This window comes from Brachionichthys hirsutus, unplaced genomic scaffold (genome assembly GCF_040956055.1).
Source record: "Brachionichthys hirsutus isolate HB-005 unplaced genomic scaffold, CSIRO-AGI_Bhir_v1 contig_391, whole genome shotgun sequence".
Classification (NCBI taxonomy): domain Eukaryota; kingdom Metazoa; phylum Chordata; class Actinopteri; order Lophiiformes; family Brachionichthyidae; genus Brachionichthys; species Brachionichthys hirsutus.
In genome coordinates this window covers 140,001-158,312 of record NW_027180432.1, presented here as the reverse complement: position 1 = coordinate 158,312, position 18,312 = coordinate 140,001, and the positions used below count along the sequence as shown (strand labels likewise).

Here is an 18,312-nt window from a genome sequence, read left to right as displayed (position 1 = left end):
CCAGTAAAAGTTAGGAATTTTGTACGTTTCAATCTCCCTCTTTAATGAAATTGTTTGTTAGAGGCGACACATCATACATTTTTGTAAAATGAATGTGAGCTGACATTTTCAATATGTTGTTTCATACAGCGTGCAGCGCTATAATGAGTTCATGACCAGCAGAGTGTGTGTGTGTGTGTGTGTGTGTGTGTGTGTGTGCGTGTGCGTGTGCGTGTGCGTGTATATTTCAGTACATTTGTGGGACTAATATTTTCTTTTGTCTGCAGCGTCTTGAACAGAACTCCAGTTCATCTCATCCATGAGATTATTCTGGTCGATGACTTCAGTGATGACGGTGAGCTACAGCTGTGCACGCACACACACACGTACACGAAAAGCCTTCACACAGCTTCCAGGTCATAGACAGCAGAAGCAGGTCAGAGCGATGAGCGTGTTCACAGCTTCAGAGCGGGGAGGCTGCTGAGCTGTGCAGGAACATTGTCTCGCCTGCAGCTGTGTCCAGTCTGTCTCCAGAGAGACACCATGAAACAGAGCAGATAAAATAGTTAACTTAAAGCGACCCCCGACTGCTCTGACAAATCGGTCTAAAACACAAGCATGTACCTCTACTGTGTAAATACATAGACAAAAATATACAATCATTTCTTATAAGATATAAAATCTGTTTTGTTTGGGGGTCGCCAATGTTGTTTACGTTGCAAGGCATTCTGGGTGTGACGCGAAACGGCTGCAGCACCCAGCTCACTGCTATTGATTAGCATGGCAGTGATCTGTTAGCAGCGATCAGAGCAGCGGTCCCCAAACTAAAAATGTTTTCATTATTATTTCCCTTTCCATACAACATGAGTAGCCGGTGGGGGATCAGTAATGGTATTCGGTGCAATTAAGAGGGGTCATTCATTTGATCTTTTATTTCCTAAAAATAATATTGATAATGGAGAATATATTAATGTTATGAAGAAAATCATTCTTCCTTTCGTTTGGGACACTTTTACTGATGATCACATACGACCAGAAAGGTAATGTTCCATGGACTTTTTTTCTGTGACGAACCCGGAAAGGGTTATTTGGTTATTATTTATTTTATTAACAGTGTTATTATTTATTTCCTGACTTTTTCTTCTGTGAAGAAAGGGTTATTTGGTTATTATTTATTTTATTAACAGTGTTATTATTTATTTCCTGACTTTTTCTTCTGTGAAGAAAGGGTTATTTGGTTATTATTTATTTTATTAACAGTGTTATTATTTATTTCCTGACTTTTTCTTCTGTGAATAAAGGGTTATTTGGTTATTATTTATTTTATTAATAATGTTATTATTTATTTCCTGACTTTTTCTTCTGTGAATAAAGGGTTATTTGGTTATTATTTATTTTATTAATAATGTTATTATTTATTTCCTGACTTTTTCTTCTGTGAAGAAAGGGTTATTTGGTTATTATTTATTTTATTAATAATGTTATTATTTATTTCCTGACTTTTTCTTCTGTGAAGAAAGGGTTATTTGGTGGCTGTCTGGAAAACAATAAATGTTTAGGCCCCCCTCATCGTCACACTTTTGCTGTACAAACTGACCCCCCCATCAGAGAAGGAAAACGTTATGTGGCCCCCACAGGAAAAGGTTTGGGGACCCCTGCTTTACAGTCTGAACCACAGCGTCAGCAACGACGTGAGGACAGTGAGGAAGAAGCCAGAGATGAAAATGGAGATGAAAATCAACCGGAGAACTCTAGATCTGGTCGTTTTGTTCACCGTTGCATCTGCATCGCCATGCCGACAGAGAGAGAGAGAGTGTCTGCTGTAAAGCTTTGGAAAATGAATATAAATGAATAAAATTCATACCTTCAATAGCTTATACTCATTTTCCAACGCTTTCTCGGCCTTAGCGGGTCAGGGAAGTTGCCGGAGTCTGTTTCAGGGGAGAGGCGGAGCCCTTTACAGCAGACGCTCGCTCAAATTCTCTCAGAGGGTCAGCAGTGATGACTGGTCCATTCTGGAGCCCAGGTAGGGGGACAGCAGGCAAGGTCACACCCCTTATTAGGGTTGAGCGCTAACAAGAGACCAGGAGCTGAGCTTGAGTCCATCGTCTATTGGTGATCAGGATCCAGCATAAGGATTATCAATCCCCTGACTTTGTTTCTGTTCCTCTACATTTACTCTCTCATAGAAGGAGCACACCTGATCTCCACTTTATACCAACTTGATATAGTTGGCCCTCATTTTGCACTCATTGTAACAGTCAGCAGTTATGTCTCCATGACACATCAACTTGAAACATAATCATCACGTAGATTGGGATGGGTATTTCTAAAATAAATGTTTTGTTAAAGTCTTAATTCACCTTTGTGAATCATCAGTTTTGTGTTTCTCCCTTTAGCTGTCTCTTTCATTTTGACAGTTTTAACCACAGTGGGTTTTTTTCACGTATCACAGCTGACATTTCTATTTTAAATCATATATAACTACAACTCAAAGATTCAGCAGGGAGCACACAGTCAGGCCTGCAACTAAACAAATGTCTGAGTTGTCAAGCTGGAAGCTGACTTGCTGTACTGCTGCATGAGGTTGTCAATGAGCAGCCAATTTCTCTCAAGTCACAAAAGGTCAAATCATATTACTCAATATTCTGCTCACTTCTGTTATATTTTACTTTATTTGAATGTCTTCTTTTTTTCAGAAAGTGACTGCCAGCTTCTCACCAAACTTCCCAAAGTAAGATGTATACGCAACAACAAGCGAGAAGGTAATCAATACAGTTGTGTGTCTGTGTGTTTGTTTCTGTTTTTGAGTGTGTAGATTTGCATTTGCTTGTTTATATTTTTGTTTACGTGTTTTTTATGGAAACACTCAGGGGGGGGGGGAAAGAGGAATGATCCCAAACAAATACATATCCAGACACTTTTGATCTAAATGATTGCTGTGTCTAATTTAGACTTCCATAGATTTACAGTTCACAAGACTCTGTACTTCAACTGAATTATGCAAATGACATGTCTTCTATTTAAAGCAATATCCCAAATTCAAAGCTAGAATGCCACAGCCGCCCCGACTGAGCTGTGGATTGCTGGTAGAGTGGGTCGTCCAGTGATCAGAAAGTCGGGGGTTCGAATCCCAGCTCTGGGTGAATGCGAGGCCTCATGTAAAGCGCTTTGAGCACCTCAAAGGTGGAAAAAGTGCTTTATATGTGCAGAACATTTACCCTCACACTAATTAAACATTAATTTAAATGTTTATTTAAATGAAGCCACATTCATAGTAAATTGGAAGAATCCTAAATGACCACTAGTGATTTATACCTGTTATACTAAATAAATATGGACGCTAATACAGTGCATCATGGCTATATAATAAAATATAAAATATTATTATGGAAATTGGCATGGGCTAGTTTAGAAATAAATGCATCCTGGATTGACTGTATATAAATGAGTTTCAAGGAGATTTGCACACTATTTAATGAAACTTATTGATGATTGCGCCTGAACCCACATTCCATCCATGGAACATTAGCGCTATGTAGACACTTCTGAGATCCAGCAGTATGTTACTTTAATGAAGGTGTCCTATGGGATATAAAATAGATTCCTCAGAGAGGACATCGTGTCAGACTGGGAATCAAATCACAGAACAAATCTTAAACTGCAATATTCTGATCTTTTTAAATATTAGAAAACACCATCTGGTTCTAAATTGTTCAATTCAATTCAGTTTTATTTATATAGTGAGGGAGGACATGAGAGTGGCTGGTGTTGGGGAGGACGATGCAAAGGACAGGGCTAGAGGACGACCCAGGAGAAGAGACATGGACGTAGTGAGGGAGGACATGAGAGTGGCTGGTGTTGGGGGGGACGGTGCAAAGGACAGGGCTAGAGGACGACCCAGGAGAAGAGACATGGACGTAGTGAGGGAGGACATGAGAGTGGCTGGTGTTGGGCAGGACAATGCAAAGGACAGGACTAGAGGACGACCCAGGAGAAGAGACATGGACGTAGTGAGGGAGGACATGAGAGTGGCTGGTGTTGGGCAGGACAATGCAAAGGACAGGACTAGAGGACGACCCAGGAGAAGAGACATGGACGTAGTGAGGGAGGACATGAGAGTGGCTGGTGTTGGGGAGGACGATGCAAAGGACAGGGTGAAGTGGAGAACGGAGGTTGTGTTGCTGTGGCGACGCCTCAGAGTACAAGAAGAAAGTACAGTTGTAGATGTTACTATATAAATTAGTGAGAATGAAAAAAAGTTCAGAACATAAGACTTTTACTTACGCATTTTTACATTTGAAGATGTGTCAGAAAACGTAAATAAAGGAACAGAATACTTGTAATACAGCTGACGTGAGACAAATAAGCACTCTTCTGCTTGCATATCTGCTCTCTAGGATATGGCTGATATTAAAATACTGTCTCATTCAATCAGAGAAGCTCTGGCTAAATTACAATCCCCCACTTTGGCTGCTGAAATAGATTTTTAGTGCGTCTGATCGGATAAGACAGTGTTTATATCCAACTTTCACACTCACTTGCTGAAGCTGTCAATTCACACACACACACACACACACACACACACACACACACAGTCCTCCATCCTTCTCACCAGGTGACAGGTTCCCGGGGCATGGAAGGGGAACCCTGAACTGGGGTATTGTCAGTGCTTCTACTCTTGCTTGCTTTGTGTCGTTGTCAGTCAGCAAAGGAGAAAATCGATGCAGGACTCTCAAAGGCCCTGTCAGACATGAGCACAAGCCTTTAGCAGGCCCATCACACTCCACGTGTGTGTGCGTTACTTAACGACAGTTTTGTGTGCATGTGTGAGAGAATGAGGGAGTTCAGAGCATGAAAATATGTGTCTGCTGATGGCATGTGTTGTTATAAAAGCAGAGGGAGACAGATTGTGTGTGTGTGTATTTTGCAAGAGAACCAGACCTCCGGGGGGGTTCAGGAGGGGGGTACGGGGTATTTTCGTTTAAATTAATTTCATTATTGTGGCAGATCAAAAGATTAATCAAACAGTAGCTTTATAAAGTCATTTATTGTTTGACTTGAATCGGAAAACTTTATTAATCCCAGAGGGAAATTCCATTCCAGCAGATTCAGTCCGATCATTTAAATTCTGCTGTGTTGACAGAATGTCTTTGTTCGTTCTGGTTTTGTTCATCACTGTCTTCCTGCTCGGAGGCCACTCGACGCAGGTTGCAGCACTTCCTGTATTGAACTCGAAATCCACAACCCCGAGCCACACCTGGATGCAGCTCAACAAAACAAAGGGGGGGGGGGGGGCAACAGCCCTTCACCTTATGTGAAGAGGAGTCGAGTCTTGAATGGTTCCTCGCCTCTGTTTTCTGCTGGACTCTCCAACAGGACACTATTTGGACTCTAGAAGCCTCTTGGATGAGAGGTGAAACGTCTTCACCCAAACTTGGGCCAGACTCTGAACCCCAAATGTCTCCCAGTGGGCCTGGCAGCACCTTGCATGGCAGCAGTCGCCCCCTGGAGGGTGAATGTGTGTGTGAATGGGTGAATGTGAGGCCTCATGTAAAGCGCTTTATAAGTGCACAACATTTACCCTTTACCATGTTTTGCTCTCCTTGATTTAAAAGCAAGGTTGAAATGTGACAATCTACTCTCTATTAGCTGGCATGGCTTGAAATGTCTTCTAAAAAGCCTTTCTCTGTTGGCTTGTACTGAATGTTCACGAGTATGAATGCTCGGTTCCCAGAACTACAATCATTCATTCATTCATCTTCTTCCTCTTTTCCGTATTGCGGGACACGGGAGCTGCTGGAATATATCCCAGGTTGCTATGGGCGATGCCAGCGCATCACGGAGGCACACAGACATCCATTCACGCACAAACTCATACACTACATACAATTTGTAGTAACTCTCTCTCTCTCTCTCTCTCTCTCTCTATCAACCCAGCCGGTCAGACAGATGGCCGTCCACCATGAGCCTAGGTTCTGTCCAAGGTTTCTTCCCGTTAAAGGGAAGTTTTTCCTTGCCTCCGTTGCTCTTGTGGGTCAAGTTGGGTTCTGTGTTTCCCTGCTAATCCTGTAAAGTGCCTTGAGATGACTTCCTGTTGTGATCTGGAGCTAAAGAAATAAAACTGAATTGAATTTTCTCCAAAACGTCAAACCTTCACTGTCCCTCTTATTGTCTCATTTCTAATCCTGTCCAACCTGGACACTCCCAAGGAGAACCTCAGCATCTTCATCTCCTCCCCTTCTAGCTCCGCCTCCTGTCTTTTCCTCAGAGACACTGTCTCTAAGCCGTCCATCATGTCTGTCCTCACCACTGTCTCTGTGCCGTCCATCATGTCTGTCCTCACCACTGTCTCTAAGCCGTCCATCATGTCTGTCCTCACCACTTCTCTAAGCCGTCCATCATGTCTGTCCTCACCACTTCTCTCAGCCGTCCATCATGGCTGTCCTCACCACTGTCTCTCAGCCGTCCATCATGGCTGTCCTCACCACTGTCTTGTAGACCTGTCCCTTCGTCCTATCACAGAGCACGCCTGATACTTTCCTCCCCCCGTTCCGGCCTGCCTGCACACGATTCTTCACTTCCTTATACAGAAATTATCGGGTATTTCTCCTACGTTGAATGGACTAATCTGATTGTGACTCACTATATTTAAAAATAAACCTTATCAGAGCAGACACTTGAATAAAGTTTTTTTAATTTGAATTATTTCTTATTAGAAAGGATTTTTGTCCTTTCTAAAATATTGTCTTCCATGAAACCGGTCCGTGGCACAAAAAGGTTGGGGACCGCTGCTCTAGCCCACAAACACAAAGCAGCCGTTCTCAATTCAATCGAGAGATGCTCAATCCTGCAACTGCCACACGCGTTGAATGCCCCAGTGTCGAAAGGAGAGAGAGCGAGAGAGCCCGGAGAGTGCTCCTTCTTGAAGGGAGCCCCTGATAGCAATTGGCTAGCCAGAAGGAGTCCTCATAGGTGGACTCCAATCACCTCCATTATCTCCTCCACCTGGCAGCACCTGCAAGAGAAGGGGGAGGGGCAGAACAGCAGAAGGCTCTGCAGGCACGTAACATGACAAAAAAAAAAAAAAAACTACAACGCTATGCTATCAAAAACCCATTTGTTAAAAATCCGAAACTTTATTTCCCATAAGAAATAATGGAAACTAGATTAATCCATTCATACTCACCAGATAAATGCCCATATACAGTTATATTAATATGTAACTACATGTATCTAAACAACAGATAACAGTTAGAAGTGTAAATAGTATGAAAAACAAAAGCATAATGAAAGATAGGGGGGGGAGGGGGAAGTGTACCTTCGAAAGGGAGTCCCTCTCCATAAAATGACTGTGGAACTCTCCTCCTGGGTTTTTCCCCTTCTCTTACTCTGTATTGGTTTTCTCAAGAAAAGTCCAAAAGCATTGATTTATCCATACCGTACTTGCACAGCAAGTTACCAGACACGGATACCATTTTCATATTTGGTGATTATTTACTTCTTTAATAGAACAGTTGTTCTCACGACTTTCCACTTGTGTTTTTTGTTGTATTACTGCTGCCTTTCTTTGGATCCATGGCTTTGAGCACAAATTAATAAATGAAAAAGAAAAAAAACACGCACGCAAAGCAAACTATTTGCAGTCTTTCTACTATGGCAAGTCGACTCAAAGTGAAGGTAGACTCCGCCTTCGTTTGCGTGTCTTTGGTTCGTCTCGGCTCCATTTGTGTGTTTGATCTCTGAAAATGTGTTAAACTTCCGAGGCATTTTATACTCCGCTTCTTGGGTCAGAAACAGAGTTGTGCGACTACCGAGTCATTTGAGAACCAAGGTTCCACTGTATATGTACCGTATTTTTTGGATTATACGTCGCTCCGGATTGTAGGTCGCACCAGCCAAAAAATGCATAATTAAGAAGAAAAAAACATATATAGGTCGCACTGAAGGATAAGTCGCATTTTTGGGGAAAATTTATTTGATAAAATCCAACACCAAACAACATATAGCACAAAGAACATGCTAACACGTTTACCAAAATATCAGGTTTTACTCCGAATCACGAAATCCAAGGAAATCTTCATCCTCGGTGTCACTTTTGAACAACTCCGCCAACTCGGCAGGTAGACAAGACGCCGCTTCCTCTTCTACGTCGCTTACATCAGACTCATCGTCAGTTGCAGTTCCAATTATTCCAGCCTTTCTGAATCCCGACAGGATGGTTGCGGTTGTCACTGAAGCCCATGCTTTGTCGATCCATTCAATGACTTCCAGGAAAGTTGCATGGCGCATTCTCCCGGTTGCCGTGAAGCTGTGCTCTCCATCCGTCATCCACTGCTCCCACAGGTTACGCAAAACTGACTTAAAGCTCCTATTCACGGAGATATCAAGTGGCTGGAGTATTTTGGTTAAGCCTCCAGGGATGATGGCAGGTATGGAGTTGAAAAATTTTAATTTATTTTTCAACTGTGGTGTGATGTGCGCTCTCATGCTATCCATCACAAGCAGAGCTTTGCGTGCTCTAAAGAAGCCATCCGGTCGCTTATTGTAGCACTTTGTAAGCCACAAGTTCATCATTTCTTGATCAATCCACCCTTTCTCGTTCACGGCGACTGCAACTGAGGAGGATTGGATTTTTGGCATGGTTTTTCGTTTGAAAATGACCATCGGTGGCAGTTTTGATCCGTCTCCACAACATGCCAGCACCACTGTGAAGTGTGATCTCTCATGACCAGTTGTAACGATATTCACACTTTTTTGCCCTTTCTCTGCAACACTTCGGCCCATGGGGATGTCAAAAGTGAGGGGGACCTCGTCCATGTTAATAATATGATCCGGTGTCACGTTGTGATCACTTACATGCTTTTCAATGAACGCGCGGAAACTGTCAACCTTGGCTTGGAAGTCCGCTGGCAGTTTTTGGGACAGTGTCGTCCTTGCTCTGATAGAGAGGCGTTTGCGCTGCATGAAGCGGTAACACCAAGAAGGTCCTCCCGCAAAGCCGTTTATATTCACCTCCCTGGCAACGACCTGGGCATGGAGACGCAACTGCACCGTTGACAAACCTCTCCCAGCAGCACGTTGTTCAAGCACCCATGCGTGAACTCGTTCCTCCAACTGTGGCCACCTAGCTTGTCGCCCGCGATTAGCTTTCTTTGTTTTCTTCATTTCAGTAAGCGTAACCTCCGCTTTTCGCCAGTCCCTTACAAGTTTTTCGCTCACTCCAAACTTTCTTTCTGCTGCTCGATTGCCGTTTTCGGCTCCATATTTCACTATCTGAAGCTTGTAAGCCGCGGAATATGACTTTCTTTTCGGCGCCATTTTCATTCAGCCCTTCTAATTTGTGTTTTTAGATAACAGGTGTGACAGATAACTCTGAACCTCCAGAAACCGCGACAGATTCTGACGGGTCACAGAGTTCCCTGTAACACCTGTTATAGAAATGTGTAGGCTACTGTCTCTGCGCTCACAGATTTTGTAAAAAAAAGCATATATAAGTCGCACCCCCGACCAAACTATGAAAAAAACCGCGACTTATAATCCGGAAAATACGGTATATACATATATATACTGTATGTGTTTGTACATCAGGTCTGATTCGGTCCAGAGTGTGGGGGGCAGACGCTGCGAGGGCCGGGGTCTTCACCTTCCTGGACAGCCACTGTGAGGTCAACAAGGACTGGCTGCCCCCCCTGCTGCAGAGAATTAAACAGGTAGACACCCACCCACGGTGTGTGTGTGTGTGTGTGTGTGTGTGTGTGTGTGTGTGTGTGTGTGTGTGTGTGTGTGAGAGCTGAGGTGAAATTGCACAACTGTAAATAAATTGGTGTCTGACTGCGTATCGTAAAGAAAGGGCTGCTCCGTCTCCTCTCTGCTCTCCTCTTTGTTGCTCCTCTTCATGTCTCCTTCTACAGCTTGTCGGTGCCTCCCCCATTTCCTCGCCTATCCTCCCTCTCTCTCTGTCACATTCTCTTTTTATACATCCTTATTTTGCCCTTCACCTCACCCTTTTTAATTCTTTTCTTTCCCTTCACAGCCTTCATCTGTCTTCTCAGTCGTTTCTCTCCTGCTGTCTGGTTTTTGATGATTTATATCATCCAACCTTATCTAGATCCTTCACCTCACTCCTTTTTTATGCAAGCTTTTCTCTCATCTTTTTACTCTGAAATCTTCTTTGACATTGCTCACCTTGTAATGTAATTTTGTGTCACCATATATCCTTTCCTTCAAGTCCTCTTATGTCCTTCTCTCATCCCTCTTCTCCCTCTCACCTGATCTTTTGATTGCTGGTGGACCCCAGAATAAAGAGAGAGGGGCATGAGTTTATTTCAACAAAATATATACTCATACATATAGAAAACATGAATACAGAATAACATGTAATGCTTGGACTGGCTGAGGTTCCAGAAAAATGTTAAAGGTCCCATATTATGAAAAACTCACTTTCCCCATGTTTCTACACTATCATGGTGAGTTTGGGTCCTTAAACCCCCAAAACAGCAAAATAAACAAGTGAAACCTTCGTAGTTTGCATAGGACTGTAATCACCACCTGAAACACGTCTGGAAGAAATCGCTCTCGGCTTGACGTCAAGCCGGGGGAACGTGTCTGCGCTCTGCGGGTCCTCGCAACGGTCGCCGCCTCAATTGTTCTGCAGTAGAGAGAGGAGCACTGATCGACGATCTTTACTCCAGCTACCAGCTTCAGAGGACAGAAGAGGATGGTGGATAAAGTAATCCACTTTCCAGCAGCATCCGTGGGTTAGAAATGCTGCTGGCGGAAAACGCACGCACAAAGTGAAAAATATGTTCAAGCATAGTTCAATGTGAAGCTACTAGGGTAGCCTCCCCCGTCGTTGGCGTGTCTTCGGTTCGCCTCAACTCCACTCGTGTGTTCGAACTCCGAACATTTGTTTGATTTCCGAGGCATTTTAAACTAAATTATTTTGGGCGAAAACTGAATTGTTTGACTCCCGACCATGAAGCTTGTTTGTTCTTATTAGTCAGTGTTGTGAAGGTGTATGGCTAGAGGTCAGTCTCCCCTTCCTTCACTTCACTGCACTTCACTTTTATTGAATTTGTCCCTCGGAGGGCAATTTGTTTTACAGCATATACACACATTTTCCACAACATATAACAGACACGCAAGACACAATTAAGGGACATATAAGGAACAAATGACAAGTTAGAGCAGCATCCTAAACTAAGCCGTGTGCATAATTGGTTCCAAATGAGTGAATTTCCATCCAATGTGGTGCAGAATAATGACCATGGAATACATCTGTTTCATGTATACACACTCGTGCACTCAAATTGGTCTGAAATAATTAATTGCAAAGGAATTTGATGATCTGCACAAGTGAAAACAATGATGGTCTGGTCGCCTTTGCTTTCACCCATTCTCTGAGTCACTTTTGTAAATCAGTATCCATAGACTATTTTCTGTTTGCTTTATATCCCTAAACCAGCATGAATGTGTTTTTGTGTCCAGGACCCCACCCGTGTGGTCAGCCCAGTCATCGACATCATCAATATGGATACTTTTGCTTACGTGGCAGCCTCAGCTGATCTGCGTGGAGGTACGAACATATTCCTATCAGTGTAAGGAATGAAAATATCCCTGCCGCAACTTTAGGTTCCTCTTGATCATGGACTGAACCCCTTGGCTGCTTTGTTTATGGAGGAATCCATCACGATGAGTTCATGAACTGATATCTCTGCCGTGAACCTAAGAACACAGAGGTTATTCTTTCAGTGACCTTCAAGGCACTTAATAACTAAATGTGGATCTCTCGGCGACTCTGAGTATTAATTCATATTGCCTCATCTTTGTTTTATACTAGATTCAGGAATATACTGTATATAAAGTAATTCTGTTACTTTGTATTTTGCATATAAACAGACTTACAGACTTTGATGCCTTGGGCACATCCAAATCTGAACGTTTCCTCCCAGGCTGCCGCTGATGTTTTGAAATCTATTCAGGGAAAACTGTTAAACTGTCATTTAAATCAAGCTAAACTGAGCTAGATGGAAAATATGTTTCGTTTTGCAGTCTCTCTTCCTTGGCCATATGTCAGTTTATGCTCCTTGGTATTTGATCTTTGGACCTCACTTCATTTAAAGGTAATTCTCCACCAAACTAAAAAGTGATAACGAGGAAATAAATGATAGCTGTTAAACTGGAACGCAGAGCGGTAGAGCGGAAAACCTGAGGAAAGCCTTTCCCTTTAATTACACAAGATTCTGCAGTTACTGAGGAGCTGAAACTAAACGGCCTGATAATGGATTGGAACAACCCTCAACTGTGTTCAACAGTCATCTTAATCATCCCTCGCGTCTCTTCTCAGAGCTTCGTGGTCCTTCTCTCTTTCCATTTACTTGTGTGCTCTGCCTTCGCTTGGGCGCTGCAATCTGCCTGTCAATATTGGTAGCAGCCATGACTCTAAATTGTTGTCCCTAACACACACACACACACACACACACACACACAGAGGGAATAGAGTTGGGTTCAAAAATGATACTTTCGTTATCGATGAAGCTTTCTCTTAAAACAGAAAGATGGTTAGAAGATGGACTTTAGTTCACCTAGAGACGCACACACATGCATGCAAATGTTAATGCACAGACACACATACTCACGTGGGAGTAGTGAGTATGTGTACAGAGAGCTCACTCTGTACCACAGTGTAACTCCAGATCTGATGAAAAATAACTATCCATAAGGCGAATGGTAAATGTTCTTCACTTATAAAGCACATTTTCCACCTTTGAGGTGCTCAAGGCGCTTTACATGAGGCCTCACATTCACCCATTCACCCATTCACACACACATTCACCCTCCAGCGGGCGACTGCTGCCATGCAAGGTGCTGCCAGACCCACTGGGAGCAGTTTGGGGTTCAGAGTCTTGCCCAAGGACACTTCAACACATGGACAGTCAGAGCTGGGATTCGAACCACTAATTTACGGATCACGAGACGGCCCACTCTACCAACTGTGCCTCAGCCGCCCCCCATATATATCCGAGTCCTGATCGTCTGCAAGCACGTGATAGGAGCTGGGCATCCTTCGTTGCTATGGAGACTGTTGCTGCAGGTTCATTTCTGCCTTGCACAGCTGCGGAGGCATCGTTGAACTGAATGAGTCGCACCCGTTACACATCTCACCTGATCAGCTCCTGCCTCTCTGGACAGTTCTCTGCCAGAACATCCTGCCTGTTTCATCAGTATTTTCAGGTCCTCCCGTTCTACGTGTCGTCCCGTGTTCCCTAGTTCTATCTTTAATACATGAGGAAACAGGTCCAGGTGAATTCGGCGTAAAACGATTGTGTTTTTGGACACTTTCAATAATATCTCTCTGATCACCTCAATAAAAACGGTTCTGTTTCTGCTGGACTTTACTAAGACACTGTGGAATTAGTAGTATCTTCAAAAGCTACGGATCTCGATCCACAAGAATCCACCATTACTGAAAGTGTGCTTTTTTGTATAACTTCCAAACAAATAATGATAGCAACGTGAATCCAATTGCTAAAAGGTTTGTTTTCATGGTTAAGGTATCTAAAAATAAGGATAAAATAAATGTAGGGACATTATTATTTTGTGTAAATCAAAATATACGGAGACCTAGGTGAATGGCAAGGTCTACGCTCCCCGAGTGCTTTTCAAGTTGTACATAAATATAATAAATGTGATACTTCTCTACTGCCCTCCTCTGACTGACACGTATCGTTTTATTCATTGGTAGAGTGCAGGATTTATAAACAGGACTGTTTTCATGTATATGCATTTTGTCTCTCAGGCTTTGACTGGAGTCTCCATTTTAAATGGGAGCAACTATCACCTGAGCAGAGAGCTCGTCGGACAGACCCAACCCAGCCAATCAAGTAACGCACACACACACACACACAACCAATAATGTAATGCCAAGCGTCTGAATCTAATGGAGCGCATGTAATTCAGTCAGAGGACGAGTTTGACACGTTTACTATCCCAGGAGCAGATCACACAAGAGTTTGGGTCTGGTGTCGAGGCTCCGCCCTCAGTTACTCCCTACAGATATGTATGCATAGAGGCAATAGGGAGTGACATCCTCATGAAGCCTTACATGTCATCTACATATGAATGCTGGGGTCGCGGTGGGGCTGGGGGGAGATGGAAACCTTTGCACCTCTTGTGAGGGTGTGTTGAGGGTGTCTGAGGAGGGTGGGGTCTCTCGTTGGGTATGGGGTGAATGCAGCCAGCTTGAAATGTCTGTCTGAACCAGCCTGCAGGCTTGGCTTCATTACAGGATTAACTTCTGCAAAGGAAACCCCTCCGGGCTCCCCATCCCCTGTCATCCTATTTGGGCTGTGTTCTTGACAAATACCTGTCTGGCGATAGTATGGCAACTAAGGTGATCAAAAAAGTCAATCAGAGAACAAGATTTTTGGGCAGAATGTCTGCTTTTGTCAACAAAAGTGCTCTCCGGACGCTTGCTGCAGCCCTCGTTCAGCCCCTCTTTGACTATGCTAGCACCTCCTGGTATTCAAACATCAAAATGTCCCTGAAAACCAGGCTCCAAACCTCCCAAAATAAACTGATTCGGCTACTCCTCAATCTGGGGCCCATGACCCACCTTCTTCCTGGACATTTTGCTAGCCTAAAATGGCTCAGGGTAGAAGACAGGGTTAAACAACTCAAAATGGGATTGGCATTTAAAATAGTCAATGCAGCTCTGCCCTCAGTCCCCTCAATCCCTGCATACCTGACGGAACACCTCCACAGATTTAGTGACACCCACAGCCACAACACTAGAGGGAGCTCAAACAACAACCTGATTACCCCCTCCTATAGGACTAACATGGGTAAATCATCTTTCTACAATACGGCCACCCAAGGGTGGAACGGATTGACTCCCGCCCTCAAAACATGCACCTCTTTGGCCTCCTTCAAAAAGGCCCTAAAAATACACCTTTCAGGGGGACAGAAACGGAGATAGCCATCACGACTCTCTCCAGGTCAAACCCCCCCTCCTTTTTTTTTGTCCACCTATGTTGCACGTATTAATTGCTTTAGTAATTTATTGTAATTTATGTAAGTTATTTATTGTCATCTCGCATCAGTGGTGTAATTTATTTTAGATTAATTGTTAGTTTGCACTGGCGGTGTAATAACATTTTATTTTTGTCTTTCTAATGTTACGTTGCATCAATTGCGTAATTTAATATTGGATTTATTTTTATTTGTATTGTTATTTGTATTGTTTTTTGTGGATGATTTATGTACGAAGGACTTTCAACGGAAACAAGCCCGCAAGGGCTTTTTTGAAATGCTCCTCTTAGACAGGATGTTTGACGTTATTTGTACTGTAATACATGCTACTGTTTGACTGTACTTGTACTGTAATACATGCTACTGTGTGACTGTACTTGTACTGTAATACATGCTACTGTGTGACTGTACTTGTACTCTAACATTCTATCTAATAAATATATTCATCATATATTCATCATCCGGGTTTTTTTAAGTCAAACACGTGAGTTTTAGTAATTGTTGTTGGTGTTGATCATTGCTTGTGCGGCGACAGTCAGCAGGGTTACTCCTACATTAAATAATTTAAAATAAAAAACCTTAACGCAGCTGAACTCCAGAAGTCAGTGGTTCCTAATTATGGACTCTGCCTGCTCTTTAGTCCTAATTTCTAGAAATGTGTCTTGCATCTGCGCCACAATTTTGTGTGTTTTTCTTCACTAGGATTAGCTACTGTTACTTCACTTTAAAACGTGAAACATCTAGCTGATTTCTATTATGCTTTGTTCCTCCTGTTCAGCTATTAACCATGTAATCAGGAACCTTTAGAACATTAGAACGTTTAGTAAATATAAAAACAAACATGGACGTTGAACCCTGATCAAGACTTCTCATTGTCAAACTAGAATGGAGAGTTTGTGCAAATGGACAGCGTCCCTCATTTCTGTCTCAAACAGATGCTGCAGGACAGCGTCCCTCATGTTTGTCTCAAACAGATGCTGCAGGACAGCGTCCCTCATTTCTGTCTCAGATGCTGCAGGACAGCGTCCCTCATTTCTGTCTCAAACAGATGCCGCAGGACAGCGTCTCTCTTTTGTTTGCTTTGGATACATGAACAAACACACTAAGGAGTTAATGCAGCAAAAACATGCACACAAATATATAGAGTTAGAAATCAAAAACTTTGGCAATGTTCCCTGGAGACTGTAGCTCCTTTATACGTGGCTTTTTTTAGTGGATTAAATACGTGTGTGTGTGTGTGTGTTATTGAGAATCATCTAGATTCGTTAAATACAGTGTATTATTATTTATTATTATTAATCAATTGACCGTAGAAACCGCCATGGACGAGGGTCTGTCTAAGCCTTGCGTGGCTAGGTGACCAATGAGGTTAGTCATGCTGAGTGAGTGTGTGAGTGCTAGTCACATAAACATCTACGTGGTGTAGTTGTTTGTTTTTGGGAAAGGGGGGTGTTACGGCCCCAGCCGTTAGTGTCTGTCCTTGTGCTCATGCATGAGACATCAGGACACGGGAAATGTCTTCTCTCAGTTTGGTTCCTGTCAGAACACGAGCTGCTGCATTCTAGATCAGCTGAACATGTATAATAGAGCTGTTGGGGAAAACAGACAGTAATGAATTGCAGTAATTCAGTCTGGAAGTTACAAAAGCATGGACTATTTGTTCTGCATCTTTTCAGGTTAGTAGGTGCCTGACTTTTGAAATATTCCGAAGCTGAAAGAACACAGTCCTTGAAACGTGCTTTATCTGGGACTGAAAGGACAGGTCCTGATCAAAGATCACCCCCAGATTCTTGGCAGTGGTGCTGGTGGACACTGAGACGCCATCTAGTTCAATTACAACACTAGAACAGACATTTCTGAGATGTTTTGGTCCAAGAACCAGAACCTCAGTTTTATTTAGATTTAATAACAGGAAGTTCTCGGTCATCCAGGAGTTAATGTCCTTAAGGCACGTCTGAAGTCTAACCAACTGATCGACTTTGTCTGGCTGAACTGACAGGTATAATTGTGTGTCGTCTGCATAGCAGTGGAAATTTATGCTATGTTTCTTAATAATGTTACCTAAGGGAAGCATATACAGCGTGAACAGAATAGGTTCAAGCACTGAACCCTGTGGAACTCCATATTTAACTTCTGTGTACCAAGAACATGTATCATGAACATGTACAAACTGAAATTTATCAAATCAAATATGCTCCAGATAAATATGATCTAAACCAGTTCAATGCAGATCCTCTAACACCAACTGATTGTTCCAGCCTCTGTAATAAAATCTGATTATCTACTCTACTTTATCAAAGGCTGCACTGAGGTCTAATAAAATAAGCATGGCGATAAGTCCCACTCCCTAACTCCATGTTGTTTTTCACTTAATGGCCTACTATGATTGAGATTTTGTGATTAAATGATAGTCAGAAAATATTTGGGGCGAAATTTAGTGTAGAATAAAATGCCTCCAAATGCTCCATTATTCAACCAAAATGTACTCACAATCTTCCGGACCCTTCTGTCTGTGTTGCTCCTCTTTTTCTCGCAGGACTCCCATCATTGCAGGCGGGCTTTTTGTGATTGACCGGCCCTGGTTCAATCATCTTGGTAAATACGACACTGCCATGGACATCTGGGGTGGGGAGAACTTCGGTGAGTAGATGAACAGTCTGATAGACAAATTAAAAACTATCCCGTTTCTTTCTTCTTTCCGTTTATTTCAGTATAAGAACAAAGTCTCAATTTGTAAATGAAATATGATTAAATAAGATGTATTTCTGAGGCAGAATCAAAAGGCTTATATGGATGGCAGGAGTTTATACTGCTATTTGCTTCTCTCAGTCTGAGACATGCAAGAATTTAAAACTCACCACATGTCAGACTCAGCAGAAATGGTTTTGAGGATCTCTGCTGGTTAAATTATGATCTGATAAGCCAGAAATTGTGTCCACTTTATTCACCTCAAATACTTCAGAGGTTTCATTTCATTTTCTAACCGCTTAAACCGCTATCGGGTCGCGGGCCAAGCTGGAGCCAATCCCAGCAGTCAATGGACGAGAGGCAGGGGACACCCCGGACAAGCCGCCAGTTCATCGCAGGGCAACACAGAGACAGACAATCAGCCACACACACACTCACACCTACGGGCAATTTAGCGTCACCAATCAGCCTAGGCTGCATGTCATTGGTGGTGGGAGGAAACCGGAGAACCCGGAGAGAACCCACGCAGACACGGGGAGAACATGCAAACTCCTCACAGAATGGCCACAAGCCGGAGACGAACCTGCGACCATCTCGCTGTGAGGCAACAGT

The 18,312-nt window shown here is 43.0% G+C and overlaps 1 protein-coding gene across 1 annotated transcript in view; it reads left to right on the top strand.

Annotated features, from left to right (window-relative positions):
- Positions 1 to 266: 266 nt before the first annotated feature.
- Positions 267 to 18,312, top strand: part of LOC137914896 (polypeptide N-acetylgalactosaminyltransferase 14-like) — a gene marked incomplete at its 5' end in the record, with an annotated part of 38,950 nt that continues 20,904 nt past the window's right edge. The window contains 7 exons of the mRNA XM_068758384.1: positions 267 to 334; positions 2,679 to 2,744; positions 5,920 to 5,922; positions 9,571 to 9,692; positions 11,470 to 11,557; positions 13,781 to 13,865; positions 17,549 to 17,652. Coding sequence (XP_068614485.1) covers positions 267 to 334; positions 2,679 to 2,744; positions 5,920 to 5,922; positions 9,571 to 9,692; positions 11,470 to 11,557; positions 13,781 to 13,865; positions 17,549 to 17,652 — 536 coding nt within the window. The remainder of the gene's footprint in view (positions 335 to 2,678; positions 2,745 to 5,919; positions 5,923 to 9,570; positions 9,693 to 11,469; positions 11,558 to 13,780; positions 13,866 to 17,548; positions 17,653 to 18,312) is intronic.